Raw genomic sequence first — 13818 nt, forward strand, 5'->3', positions numbered from 1 at the left:
CCGTCTCCGCAGCCCTCGCGCTCAGACATGTCGACGAGAAGCGGAGCAAATTAGTGAACTCGACCTGAATAAAGTTTGCCTCCGCTGCGCGTGGGAGCCATTCAAGCACAAAGCGGATCTTCAAGCATCAGCCGCGCAGCCGCTCGGTCACACTGGAGATGACGCTTCGGTTGATTATGGAGAGATTCCCACAGTCAGTAGCAGCGGCCGCGTCGACTTTAGGCTCAGTCCGTTCCAGCTCCGCTCCAACGCCCTCCGTTCAAATCAAAGCATCGCATGCACGTAGCGTCCGCTTCCCCGGTCCTGGACCGGCGCGCTCCCCGCGGACGCGCAACAGGTCTCCGTCGCCTCGTCCTCCAGGCGTCACAGCATCCGGCGGTGAGCGAGTGCGCGCGAGGCGGTGTTTGGAGGAAGAAGAGCTTTGAAACAGTCCAGCGCCGGCTACGAGGCGCCGCGAAGCCAAAGTGCAAAGAGGAGCGAACTCGCGCCGCGCACGCGCCGGTGGAGGAGGCGGTCGGCGGCTCCGCGCTCGTCCCTGACTGGACCCGGGAAACGGCCGCCTGGTCGCAGTCCGAGCCGCAGCTGCCCACTTCGGACGACGCGAGGAAAACTGACAGCCGCGCCGCCCTTCTCTTCATCCCTCGCCGGGCCCGCCCACACGCTGGCCGCAGTCGTGACTGACGCGCGCGCGGGCCAATGGGCAGCGCCGCTGGGAGCTGTGGAAACAGCCAGCGCCGCTGTGATTGGTGGAGAACCGCGTCTCCTCAGACGAGACGAGCGGAGACGCAGAAACGCTCGGAACCTCGAGGAAGACGAAAAGTCTCAATAGTTCTTACTGTTACATGCGCCAGACGATGAACGACCGATCTGTAGTAGCAACGAACGCCCGTTTGCTTGAGCGCTTCTCGAAGATAAAACTGTCCACTCTGACAACAGGTTATTGCATTAGTTCTGTGTTTTACGGAGTTTTGAGAGTCGCTCAAAGCTGTGCCTCAAACAAACAGCAGCGCTTCATCATATCGGAAGGTTGGACATTTGAACGTCAGTGACCTCTGACCTTTCATTACTCAGATGGAGCGGCTTCAGAGCGGGCTCGTGCCCAGTGCTGAGGTTTAATAACAGCGTGATACATTATTCACGGGAATGGGAAAACTGCCTTTTCATTCCTGGCTCCTTCCAGGAAGTTCAGAGGGTGAAGGAGGAGGAACTCCCCCAGCGCTGGCTGTTTAATGCGCTGCTCCAGGACACGCGCAGATTGTGTTGTTGCCTGAACCCGGATTGTTTGGAAGTTACCGCTGAATCATAACATCAGGCCTCGGCTGTAGACGCACGTGTGGAGAAGCAGGTGCCCGTTGTCCGCTGAGCTGCGACGCGGTTCCGTTCACCCGCTGCTCGTAGCGCTCCTCGTCTGACTGGACGCAGGTCCGTTATGATGAAGACCATAAACCAAGACGTCCAGCTGTTATTCTTCGACCTCGGACCTCGTCCCTGGAGCCTCGTTGGCGGCTCGTATGAAATGACGTCACATCCCCAGTGTTTAAGAGTGATACTTGGTGCTCGGTGCTCGTCTCTATCCCCGCGTGAGAGGTTTGCACATGCTCAGAAGCCTCGTGACCCCTGAGCAGCGTTTGAAGCCCCAGCCTCGGCTTAAACTCCCCCCGTTCCCGTCCAGGCAGATATGAGCGTGTTGTGAATGCGTGCGGACCTTGAGCCGCAGCTGTGGAATGTGTTCTGCCGGTGAGGCCTATTAGCACCAGGAGCTCGGCGCTCGCACCTCGCTGTCACAATCTGCAGGTCCGCTTTGTGAAGAGTCCGTGTCAGAACCACAGAAGCAGCAGCTCGAACGGTCGCTGCACATTTTCATACATGTTCTATCAGAACCATACGTCAGTAATGTGGGCTCGGTTCTGGTGGGGTTCTTTGGCTGCTTCAGCAGCTCGGCGCGTGTCCGACCAGCGACCACCGGCTCACGCTGCCTTCAGGTTCTGGCTGTAGCAGAGCAGAGGCTGCGTCGAAGCAGTGTTTGTTCCTTGAAGAACGTAAGCGTTGTTCCCATCTTATCTCTGACATTTAGCTGCTGCAGGAGGACAGTTAAATAGAAGATGCCTGAAAAAACAAACACTTTCGAGGCTAAAAACAGAGTCTGACAGAGTGTTCTTTCAAGCCCTGGTGCTACGTTCCCACCAGGGTGTGAGATGGTAAGGCCTGGAGACTCAGGGTCCTGGAGACCCGGAGGCCTGGAAACCTGGAGTCCTGGAAACCTGGAGTAATGGAGAAATGGAGGCCTGGAGGCCTGGGGTCCTGAAGTCCTGGAGACCTGGAGACCCGGGGTCCTGGATACATGGAGGCCTGGGGACCTGGTGACCTGGAGTCTTGGCGACCTGGAGTCCTAGAGTCCTGGAGTCCTGGAGACCTGGAATCTGGTAGTCCTGGAGACCTGGAGTCCTCAACTCCTGGAGGTCTGATGGTCTGATGACGTGTGTGCTCAGGAGGCAGGTGATGCTGTTCCCAGCTCAGGTTTGCCTGTGAACCTCTATTAACACTTCTCTTCTCTGTTTTCTAATATTTTTTTATAATTATTCTACTGTCACGTTTGCGACAGCTACAGTATAAAACACACTTAATCCTGGACCTGGATGCTTAATTAACTCTCATCTGATCGTTTCTCTACATTCTCTGAGCATTTAGATGTTTTTCCACTTGACCATGGGACTGATGAACATCAACAACATCCACACTCATGCTTCTTTCAAGCGAACTCTTGAGTTTACTCTCACATGTGAAGCAAATTTGTCTAAACACACACACGCATGCACACTTTTGTAAACTCTTGCTCTGTGACTCTCTTCTGGGTTGAAGCAGAGCTTCACTTCTGCGCTGTGAAGTACATGAACAAATGTTTTTAATGTTGACCGTGTTTTTCATACTTTGCTCCCAGAAACAGCAGCGTTCCGGGTGTTTAAACAAAACAAAAATAACATAAACAACTCAGCTGAACTCCAAGGTCAGGGTCAACAGGTCACGTGAAGTGTTTCTATTTACGCACGCTGCTCCAAAAAACCCACTTTTCGGCCACTAGATGGCGCCGCCTACAAACAAGCCGACAAAGCGATGGCAGCGCGAGAACCGAAGATGATTCATGTGTAATCTTAATATTCATCATTTAAAAACGTGCAAGTGGCTTTTTATGGAGCTGTTTTCAGGTCTCGCTTTTGAACTCTTTCGCTTTGTTTTTCCTACATTTTGATAAGAAGTGATACTAATGTATAAAATGTCTTTTTTATTTTAACAATCTCTAAGCAGCACACATTAAATGAACCAGAGTATTTTCTAAAGCAACTGTATAAATAAAAAATAATAATCTGACGTCCACTGATAAAATCATCTGCAGCTCTTCTGTTTAGTGAAGGGAGGCTCCGCGTTTCCTTCCCAGCGCGTCTTCGACGGGTGGAGCTGCTCAGACGTGGTGGTTTCCTGTCAGAGTCAAGTCTGAACCGTTTTGATGCATTCTTTCGTTCCACGGCGCCGCGTGCAGCATGTGTCTGAGCAGGTTCTCAGCGCTACCCACTGTTTCCTGCTTCAGTCACAGCAGGCTCTGGCTTCATCACTACCAGGCTCTGCTGAACCCGCTTCATCGCTGTGGTTTATGATGTCAGTCTTCTCTAAGACTCAGTCAGAGCAGCTCAGAGGAGCTGAGGTGTGAGACATGGTCTTTCACAGCAGCAGGGAAACGGCACTTTGATGTGGGTCCTGCAGCCACTAATGAGGGAGCTCGCTAAGTGACAGGGGTCAGAGGTCAAAGGTCAGCGGTGCTGAGGCGAGGCCCTCGTTCTGCTCCGGATGTTGCAGGTAACATTGAGAGGCAGCAGGGAGCGATTGAGTTACAAGAAACGCAAGTCCAGAAGGTTGAGTGAACAGACGACAGTCACAGCCACTGATTGAATTACCTCAACACAAAGAGGAGCAGATGGCTGAGAGGAGCCAGGACCTGCTGCCACAGACAGGCCCACGCTGACGGTGCTGCGGAACCCGCGTTCAAATGCTGGGATGAAAACCTGCTCAAGGAGCATCACGTGTCTCGTTTGCGTTGTCTTCATTTTGCTCATCTTTCTGTCGGTTTGTGTATTTTCAACCTCCTGGTGTGTTTGTCCTCATTCTGCTGCTTCCGTGATGTTTCACTGCCTCGTCATCCGTCTCTGCAGCAGTTTGTACATTTGTGATGATGTCAACATGCAAACAACAACAACAGCAACAGCAACAACAACAACAAACAACAACAACAACAAAGTGTTTCAGCTCCTATAACTTTTCTATAAGAAACTTACCGACATCAAGTGAGCGACTCTTACTCGCACATGAGAGGAAAATGTGTAGAAACATTTCAGAATAAAAGCGGATATTGGTGTTTTACAAGAAACAAAGCGGAACCTTGATTTGCTGCTGAGGTTCGTACAGGCTGATACCTCTTCACTAGAAAAGACCACCAAAAGCCTCCACGGAGACACAGAATATCACAACGAGTCCACGATGTCCACCAGCACAAAACCCCTACAGGCTGACGTGAACAACCGGAAGCAGCCAAAAACTGAATGGAGACAAAGCAAAAAAGTTCAGGAAACCGCCGATAACAATGTGTTCTAACGTGAAGCGCTTCATCCTCGTGAAGTTTTAACCGGAAGTGGCTTTGCTGCTCGTCACTTGGCTGCGCGTGGAGCGTTCCTCCAGGGCGCGCGCTCCTCCTCCCCACGCGTCACGCCGGACACTCGCTGCCAGCCTTAAAGTCTCCGCGTGTCCTCGTGTCCGCAGAAGCTGCGGGTCTCGCGCTGCTCCACCTTCCGTCGGACGTCTGTGCGCGCTCAGGGGCCGAGGACGGAGCACGCAGCGCCGGTTCCGTTCCGCTTCCCAACGCCGCCGAGTCCGTGCGCCGCCGGTGCCCGCTCCCCCCCCCCTCCCCCCGAGGCCATGGGCTGCGGCTTGAGGAAACTGGAGGACCCGGAGGACAGCAGCCCTGGGAAGATCTACTCCACGCTGAAGAGACCGCAGGTGGAAAGTAAAACGGACACAGTGTACGAGTATGTGCTGCTGGACTTCAGCCTGGAAGGTAAGACGGCGGAACCGGGACTCGGGCTCCATCAACCTGAAGCATGTGGGAAACAAGCAGCAACAACAAGAAGCAAATCGCCTGTTTAGTTTAGGAGCTGTACTTTGTTCGGTAACAGTTCTAGATGTGGAGGAGCGACAGTGGAAGTAGCTGGTGATGACGTGAATGAGCAGCAGAGAAACAACATCAGCAGCAGCTTCCTGCGCGTGTGCGCGTGCGTGTGCGTGCCTCTGTGTGTGTGTGTGTGTGCGCGTGCGTGTGCGTGCCTCTGCGTGTGTGCGCGCGCGCGTGTAGTCGTGAACTAGAAGCAGAGCAGACAACGATGGATTCGTCAGTGACTTGATGAGCAGAGTTTGATCCTGCAGCTGTTTGCCTCCATCCAGCTGTGGCTTCCTCACACATTGTGTCAGTGAACTGATCAACAGCTGCTATTGTTCTGCTGAGTGGATCACTGATTGATCGACTCTGTGTCTTAAATGAAGCGAACGCTGCTGATCTGTCGGGAGTTAAGGTTTTGGCCGTCATGCTGCTTCCGGTTGCTTCTATTTAAAGTGATTAGCTTATAGTCACTTGTTATTGGAGCCATGTTCTGGACCCGACTGTGCAGTCGGAGCAGGTCAGAGGTCACGGTTCTGGTTCCAGGCCCACCTCCTGGGACACGAGCCCACTTTGAGCTCGCTGCCAGTTCAGCCCTGGTCCGGTCGTCTGACGGGCTGTGACGGTTGAAGGAGACGGTGATGGGGTTGTGGTGGAGCTCAGATGGTGTTGCTCATTCCTGCCTCCAGACGACTCCCGTCTCACATGTTTCCTCTGGTTAATTTTAGGATGAATGTGTCAGACGGTGTTTAGACAAAACAGGAACCACGATCTCAGATGAGGCTGAAGCTGCAGTCACAGCTGCAGAGTAGCGACAGTGTGACCTGAATGAGAGCTGTTTCCAGCTGGACGCGTGTGACCTCCTTCAAGCTTCATCAGTAGCAGCTTTATGTTCTGGGCTTCACAGGCGACGGAGGAAGAGGTCCACGTGCTCTGAGTCAACGCTAGTGAAACATTTGGCAGATCCTCAAACTGCTCAGAACCGAGCCCGCGGCTCCGACCTGAACGAGTTACTGCAGTAACAGCTGAACGCGCAGCCCGTCTTCATCACAGCTTTTCTAGTCACTCGGCCTCCACCCGCTCCAGAAGCTGCTGCTTGATTAGTGCAGCCTCCAGCAGCTGAAGCCTGAAGGTGGGCAGCGTTTCATGGCGTGCTGACCAACCCCTCCGCCTCGGCCTCCACCGCTGCCTCAGCCTCCGCCTCCACCTCCACCTCGGCCTCCGCCTCCACCTCCACCGCTGCCTCCGCCTCAGCCTCCACCGCTGCCTCAGCCTCAGCCTCAACCTCCACCTCGGCCTTCGCCTCCACCGCTGCCTCCGCCTCGGCCTCAGCCTCCACCTCCACCGCTGCCTCCACCTCGGCCTCCACCTCCACCCGCTGCCCTCAGCCTCAGCCTCAGCCTTTGCCTCAGCCTCCGCCTCCACCGCTGCCTCCACCTCAGCCTCCGCCTCCACCGCTGCCTCAGCCTCAGCCTCAGCCTCAGCCTCCACCTCCACCTCAATCGCTGCCTCAGCCTCCGCCTCCACCTCCACCTCGGCCTTCGCCTCCACCTCCACCTCAATCGCTGCCTCAGCCTCCACCTCAGCCTCCGCCTCCGCCTCCACCTCGGCCTCCACCTCCACCGCTGCCTCCGCCTCCACCGCTGCCTCCACCTCGGCCTCAGCCTCCACCTCCACCTCAATCGCTGCCTCAGCCTCCGCCTCCACCTCAGCCTCCGCCTCCACCTCGGCCTTCGCCTCCACCTCCACCGCTGCCTCCACCTCGGCCTCCGCCTCCACCTCGGCCTCGGCTGGAATCGACAAAGCGTTTCTGGGACACGCGGCGCCGCCTGCTCTCGTTAACGCTTGGCTGTAGGACGCACACGCTGTTAGCTTGGCCTGGTTTCAGTCCGACTGAGAGGAGACTGGACCTGCGCCTGGAGCCAAAGGCAGCTCATCAAAGCACCTAATGGCTCATACTAAATATAGTGCTCTGTGAATGATGTAAGGAAGCACAGACTTTGTGGCTATTGATCCTTTCAGTGCAAAGCGCTCAGTGTTATTGAACACGTGGGTTCTTGAAGGGAGAACGTGTCTCACAGGTCTGGACTGCAAACGACTTAAAACAAAGTCTAGGGGTTAAGAGCATTAAGACTCTTTGGTTTCTATGGCTCCTGTTTGCTTGAAACGTTCTTGAAGCGGGATGAGCTGCATGTTATGACAGAGTCCAGAGAGACGAGATCAACTCTGATCAACAGGAAATCAGCGAGAGGAAAGAAACTGAGTTTAAAGCACAACAAGCTTTTTAGCTCAGTGTCACAGTTAAGAGGCTAAATGACAGAGCAGCCGAAGAACCGGTCCAGAACAGAACCGGTCCAGAACGGGCCCGGTCACTGCTGTGTCTGTCACACGGAGCAGCGCCAGGACTCAGTGAGTGGACATGAAGAGATTAATGGGTGGAGGCATGACGTGAGGCCTGTCTGGGTCCGGGTCCAGTGTCCTGATTGTGGAGCGGTGTGGACCCGCCTGCCTGCGCGCTTCAGGGATAAGTACAGTGTAATCTCTGTCTAATCTGGGAATCTAATACTCGCTGATGGATTGTTTTGGATTAGAGCAGTGTTTTGAATATTAAACGTGGAGGAGGTTTGGAGGGCAGAGTGAGGCGGGAACAGCTGGAACATCTGGAAGCAGTTACGCTGGTGTTGACCTTGACTGGCTCTAACTTAGGACACGTTAGTGGCTGAAATGGCTCTAATTACACTCTAGATCATCTGTCAGCGGCGGAACCACAGCTGGAACCAGCTGCTACAGTGCGTAGAGGCTGGTGTTCTGCATTCAGGAGCTGGTGGAGCCAAAGGCTGAGCTGTTTCTGTGCTCCTTCTCTCAGCTTTTCTCTTTCTCACACCTTTTCAGCTTCCTCAGTCACACGACATAAATTCCATCCTATCGCTCCTCCCTTTAGTTGTTCACAGCTCCTCTTTCACCCCAAACGTGCCCCCACACTCTCAGCCTGCCAGTTCTCCTCTCTGCCTCCTTGTTTTTACCCCATTTTCCTCCCTTCTTTTTTCTCCTCCCACAGGGCTCTGAACAGAGGCCTCACTGTGCAGGTTGATGGGGCAAGTGGCAGCACATGGGGGGGGCTGAAAGCTTGGGGGGAGAGTGAAAGGCTGCAACAAAAGCGTGCGTGTGTGTGTGGGGGGTCGTCTTTGTGTGCGTGCGTGTGTGTGTGTGTGTGTGTGTGTGTGTGTGTGTGCGTGTGTAAATGCTTAGTGTCTCTGGTTGGTTTGCGTGTGTGTGTGTGTGTGTGTGTGTGTGTCGGTATCTGTGTCGTGGGGGTCTGGGCTCTGGGGGGCTGCTCCTCCTTCTGGTCTGGTCTGGTCTACGACATCATGGTCATCGTGGGAGCCGTTCTCTGCTGCCAGTCTTTTCTACTGCCACATGCTGCGTGTGATGCCATGTTTACTGTGTGTGTTGACTAAAGTAAAGGACGCTGGTGCTGCATGTCCACAGTGAAAGCGTGTTAAATTTAAATGCAGCGCAGCCTCCACCCACAGGAATGCCAGTAAAGTGAGCCATGTTTGTCCTGCCCCTGCTTCAGTGGCATCGCTGAGGTTCTGCTGGACTTTAGGCTCATAATGCAGCTATTGGACAGCCCATTGAGAAGCTGCAGTGATCTGTGTGCTGGTCCCTCTGAGCTCGTGGGAATGTGGGGGGTTGTAAAGAGGAATTTGTGTCTTTCACTGTCCTTGACACGTTTATTCTTTCTCTGCATCCAAACGCCTCATTTAGTGTGTTGGAAATGCCTAACTGTGTGTGTGTGTGTGTGTGTGTGTGTGTGTGTGTGTGTGTGTGTGTGTGTGTGTGTGTGTGTGTGTGTGTGTGTGTGTGTGTGTGTGTGTGTGTGTGTGTGTGTGTGTGCGTGCACCGTGTGCGTGTTGTGTGTGTGTGTGCGTGCCTGTGGCGCACGTGGTGCGGTGTGTGTGTGTGCGTGCCGTGTGTGTGTGTGTGTGCATGCGCACGTGCGTGCGCGCGTGCGTTCAGGGGGCACAGGGCCAACCGTCTGTGAACAGCTACTCTTTGTGGACACAGGAAGTACGGCGTTAGTCTCAGGATTTCCAGCCAGGACTTGAAGAAAACAGCACCAGCCTCACAAACATAGGAGCGAGGAGAAACGAACCACCGTTCTGACGCATACTGTCCTTTATTTGGAGACATTTTAACAGGACACATGTTTCATGTTTGGTGGTTTAAGTAAACGCTTCCACACGCGGCTCCGTCTGATGTGTTTTTGCTGCTTTATCGACCAGCTGTTATTCCTGGTAGCGTGTGTGCGTCTTCATGTTAAAGTCATTAAACGAGAGGGAAAGCGGCGTCCGATGTCTTCTTCTGTGGTGTGTGCAGGCAGCCGCCCGACGGTGCAGTACGTGGCCTCTCTGAGCGAGCTGCCTCTGGCCCTGCAGCCCTACTACACACAGGGCTACGTGCTGGCCGCCCTGCACCCCATCATCCTGTCGGTGGGGTGGACGCGCTCGCTGCCCTTCAGCCTGCTCTACCGCGCCATCCTGGCCCGGCCCGCGCCCAGGTACCGCATCCTCCCCAACCCAAACCCAGGGAGAGTCTCAGACAGAAGCAGAAGCAGAGGCACAGGTCGATCACAGGCCTTTAGTCACACCTGTGGAGTCCTGCCACAGAGGAGCCGGTGGGTTGGATGTGGGCTCAACATACAGATACAGACCTCACTCACCATCAGTCTAGTAAAGTCATGAATCAAACATGAAGCCAGCTGCATATTTAATGCAAAGGGGTGTAGCAGGTCACAGTCATGTGACTGTAGAAAGAGAAGGAGGGGTTTTGGCTAGAAATTCCCCAACAACAGGGGTCTCACCGCAGCCAATGGAGACAAAGGAGCCCTGATGCTGGAGGCTGGATGGGTCTGAACGACCAGGCTGGTTACCTGGTAGCCGCCTCCTGCTGAGCCTGTGATGATCCATGTGTTGGTGTCTGCAGCTCTGTAACGAGGACAGGTGAACTATGACCCCTGCAGCCGCAGAGAAGCTGTCTGACAGGTGTGTGTGTGTGTGTGTGTGTGTGTGTGTGTGTGTGTGTGTGTGTGTGTGTGTGTGTGTGTGTGTGTGTGTGTGTGTGTGTGTGTGTGTGTGTGTGTGTGTGTGTGTGTGTGTGTGTGTGTGTGTGTGTTCAGCAAGCAGACGGCGTCCATGTGTCACAGCGTGCCCGTGCTGAGGGTGGAGGAGTGGCCGCTCCCTGGAGACTCGCTGACGGGCGACACCGTCCACGCTCTCATCGACAGGGTCAGTCTGGCTTCTCTCAACCTGCTGCAGTGACATACTCCGAACCTGTTCCTGCGTTGGGAGACGTCTTTACGCTGAGTTTCCGTCTGCTAGGTGAACAGCAGCGCCCGGGGAGGCGTCCGATTCATCGGCTCCGTGCTCCAGCAGGTGAGTGGAAGTACGGAGGGCAGGGTCCACAGCCCCAAGAGGGGGTGTCGCTCCCCCCCCCACACCCCACCTGGAGACAGAGAGCTGGAGGACAACAGCTACAGTCCTGGTGAGAACCTTTCGCTCCTGTTCTTACTGGCTTTGGCCCAGTGGCCTCAGGAGGCCCTCACTGGTTCCCTCCGTCAGACCTCAGGCTGCTGGTGTTCTTCCACTCCTGGGCTCCTGGCTGTGCTCCTCTGGACTCGCTGGCCTGCCAGTACCACCAGGGGGCGCTGTCCATGCGCGTGTCCAGGAAGGGCCAGGTGGTCAGCGCCCTGGAGGCCGACTGGCTGGAGCTGACGGCCGCCTACTACCGCCGAGGCTGGTCGCTGGTGGACTCCTTCGTCTACTGGAACACAGCGAAAGGTTGGTTGAAACGTGGCGTGTGGTCGGGTGAAGCTAAGTCAGATGCTAGTGTGGTTTAGCGTTACTGTGCAGTGTTTTCCTGGCGTTAGTCGCCGTTCTTCCTGCAAACTGCGCGTTATTATCTTTTCCTGTAAAACAGTGAAAGACACACACTTCCTGCTTTGGCGCCTCTTTCCCACTGGCTCTATATTTGGACGTCTTCCCGACCTCGCCTCCGGTTCCTCTGCAGAGGAGCAGACATGACAGCCTCCATCACAAAGACAGACAGTGCCGTGGCCGTGTCGTTAGGTTGACACTCATTACAAAGTCAAATAGGAACTGAGGCCATTTCTGTTCCCGTATATGAATATAGTGTTCTGGTTCAGGCAGTGCTCATACTTGCAGTCTTCCTCGCTGTCCTGCTTCCACAGATTAAACTATTTCTAATAAGTGGGTCGCTCTCTCACTGACACATTTCCTGAGACAATGTCGGTCATGAGAGCTGCTGCTGCTCAGGGAGCGCTCACACAGGAGCTGTATGTTGCAGGCGAGCCGGTGCCCAGATCCTTGGAGGGGCTGTTTGTATATGAGGAGAGAAGCACGTCGCCTCCGGCCAACGACACCATCGTCGTAGAGCAGTGGACCGTCATCGAGGTCAGCGTCGCTCTCAGTCCAGTTCTTCATGTTAATCAAAGTTAGAGCAATAACAAACAAGTGTGTTTACGTCCAGGGGTCCAGTGTCAAAACCGACTACGGGCCCCTTCTGCACACGCTGGCCGAGTTCGGCTGGCTGCTCACGTGTGTGCTGCCCACACCCATCATCCGACACGACAGGTAGGTCCCACACCCCGCGGACAGGGCCGGCGCGAAGACTGTTCCATAATCCAGCATCTGCGTTTGTGTGCAGTGATGGGAACCTTGCCACGAAGCAGGTCGTGTTTCTGCAGAGGCCGGTGAGGAGTCAGGCAGCAGGACACCACAGGAAGCAGGTAAACCAGGCTTCACAAGCTGAGTGTGGCAGCATTGTGGAGCATCACTGCTCCCTAGTGAGCAAAGGCCAAACTACAGCTGAACCGTGGCGCCTGAACACAACGCCTCCTTCAAGAGGCCAAGTCACCACACAAGCTGTGACACAGGTCTGAGGTGTGGAGGGATCAGCAGTGAGCTGAAAGGCTTCCCAACACAAAAGCTCTGTTCCCGCTGCCTGATCCACTTCATGTGAGATAAGCTCAAAAGACTCAGCTGAGTTCATCCATGACGCCGAGCGGAGCAGAACTAAATCCTGCTTTACAGATGGATCAGGTTCTCGTTTAGGACAGAAGACGCTTGTGGGAATGTTCTTTTAAAAGGAATGAAAATTTCTGGTCATATTTAGGCAGAAAATTCACAGACTTCGATTGTTGAATTTGTCGTGAGCTGTAGCGACGTCCTCCTTTATCTGTGAGAAACAAACGCACGTCCACCTTCAGGTGTGGATGTGGATCCGGGTCCACCTTCAGGTGTGGATGTGGATCCGGGTCTGAGGGTGGGGCTCACGCTCACGCTCCGTCCGCAGGCTTCTTCTGTGCACAGTGCCGTGTCCAGCCGCTCCGTGAGCCGCGCCGTGGGCAGCCCCGTCCCTCGGGAGGAGCCGTCTCCCACCACAGGAGGCATCGTGGGGTTCCCGGTGTTTGGAGGAGGCTATCCCAGCGCCCTGTCCCACCTGGAGGAAGGCGTCTATGAGCAGGAGGAGGGGAAGGCGGAGGTCACCTGTATGTAAGCAGGAAAAGTGATGATGGTGGCGTCATCATCCAGGAAAAGACAGACTGTACAGATTCTCACCATGAACTCAGCACTTTTTAATGAAGCCATACTGACTATTTAGGGATAAACACACTTAGATTCACACATTTCTACTACAGGAAAGCTTTTGCTCATTTCAGGTGCTAATGGGGAAACATTACAGTATTAAAAAGCACAAACACTGCTGCACATTGAGGAAACGTGGTGACGATTTTACTTCAGCTTGTATTTACGTTACTTCACAGCTTGACAGTTAGAAAAGGATCCTTGTCTTTTGGTTGTGATGCTTATGGATGTTGTACCTTTGGTTACCCACCCTCTGACCTCGACGCAGGTGAGCTCAGGCTTCTCTTCTCGTCAGCGTGAAGATGTTCGTCCTGCTTCCTCTGGTACCGATGTCTTATCGCCTCCTTGTCTGACTGGTGTCGTCTCCTAATCATTCTAGGAATGGTTGGACTCATCTCGCATGATGTTTTAGTATTTAAGGTCTGACAGAAGCTGCTCTTTGCTTCAGCTCATACGGTACCTGCCATTTGCTTTGGTTGTTTTAACTCTAAAACCTTGTGTGACGCCTTTTAAAGGCAGGTTGACATCTGTTCAAGTTTAGAAAAGACTATTATAAAGGCCAATGTTTTAACCTGCGTTAGTGACAAAAGCTAAATCAGCCTATTGATGCTGAAAAAAAGGGAAAAACTGTCATTTTATCAGCAGAAACAGACTTTGGTGACAAGAAAACCTGTAATAAAGCCAAGTATAAAATTAGATCTCATCAGTGCTAATTGTCCTATTTAAGTAATTGTTGGTACAAGTCCAACAACTGCCGATGTGTTTAGAGACAAGACTCCTTCAGGTTTCCTGAATGTCCGTATTAATCATCCAGCTTTTCATCTTTGGAGAGTTGTACATTTTGTGTCAGTTATGTTTCTCTAAATTGTATTAAACAGCTATTTCGCACATCATCATGCGAGTTGTATTAACTTAAGTTTGTGCATTGAAATATGAGCATCTAAAATTAAATGT

At 53.6% G+C, this 13818-nt stretch overlaps 1 protein-coding gene and 1 long non-coding RNA gene across 3 annotated transcripts; one reads left to right on the forward strand and one right to left on the reverse strand.

Annotated features, from left to right (window-relative positions):
• Positions 1-3265: 3265 nt before the first annotated feature.
• Positions 3266-4522, reverse strand: LOC129603543 (uncharacterized). The gene is made up of 2 exons (XR_008693492.1): positions 4326-4522; positions 3266-4196 (listed from the first exon to the last, which is right to left on the reverse strand). It is a non-coding gene; the product is annotated as an uncharacterized LOC129603543 (long non-coding RNA).
• Positions 4523-4726: 204 nt separating this feature from the next.
• On the forward strand, positions 4727-13757 carry LOC114847714 (raftlin-2). 2 transcript variants are annotated; one of them, XM_055505301.1, is made up of 9 exons: positions 4727-5101; positions 9578-9875; positions 10377-10485; positions 10579-10741; positions 10819-11037; positions 11564-11670; positions 11747-11850; positions 11924-12005; positions 12572-13757. In XM_055505301.1, the coding sequence occupies exons 1-9, from the start codon at positions 4963-4965 to the stop codon at positions 12773-12775; spliced, it is 1425 nt and encodes a 474-aa protein (XP_055361276.1). In that variant the 5' UTR covers positions 4727-4962; the 3' UTR covers positions 12776-13757. The 2 variants fall into 2 exon arrangements, with proteins under 2 accessions (XP_055361276.1, XP_028993572.1); XM_029137739.2 differs by having other exon boundaries at positions 4739-5101; positions 9578-9758.
• Positions 13758-13818: the final 61 nt, after the last annotated feature.

Source organism: Betta splendens, chromosome 21 (genome assembly GCF_900634795.4).
Source record: "Betta splendens chromosome 21, fBetSpl5.4, whole genome shotgun sequence".
In the NCBI taxonomy this organism is placed as follows: domain Eukaryota; kingdom Metazoa; phylum Chordata; class Actinopteri; order Anabantiformes; family Osphronemidae; genus Betta; species Betta splendens.

Bases quoted from the DNA above. Each gene is read 5' to 3' on its own strand.
- LOC114847714 (XM_055505301.1), top strand. From the start codon at position 4,963: ATGGGCTGCGGCTTGAGGAAACTGGAGGACCCGGAGGACAGCAGCCCT. The intron at 9,876-10,376 runs GTGGGTTGGATG...GTGTGTGTTCAG, and splicing joins GTCCTGCCACAGAGGAGCCG to CAAGCAGACGGCGTCCATGT. The intron at 11,671-11,746 runs GTCAGCGTCGCT...GTTTACGTCCAG, and splicing joins AGCAGTGGACCGTCATCGAG to GGGTCCAGTGTCAAAACCGA.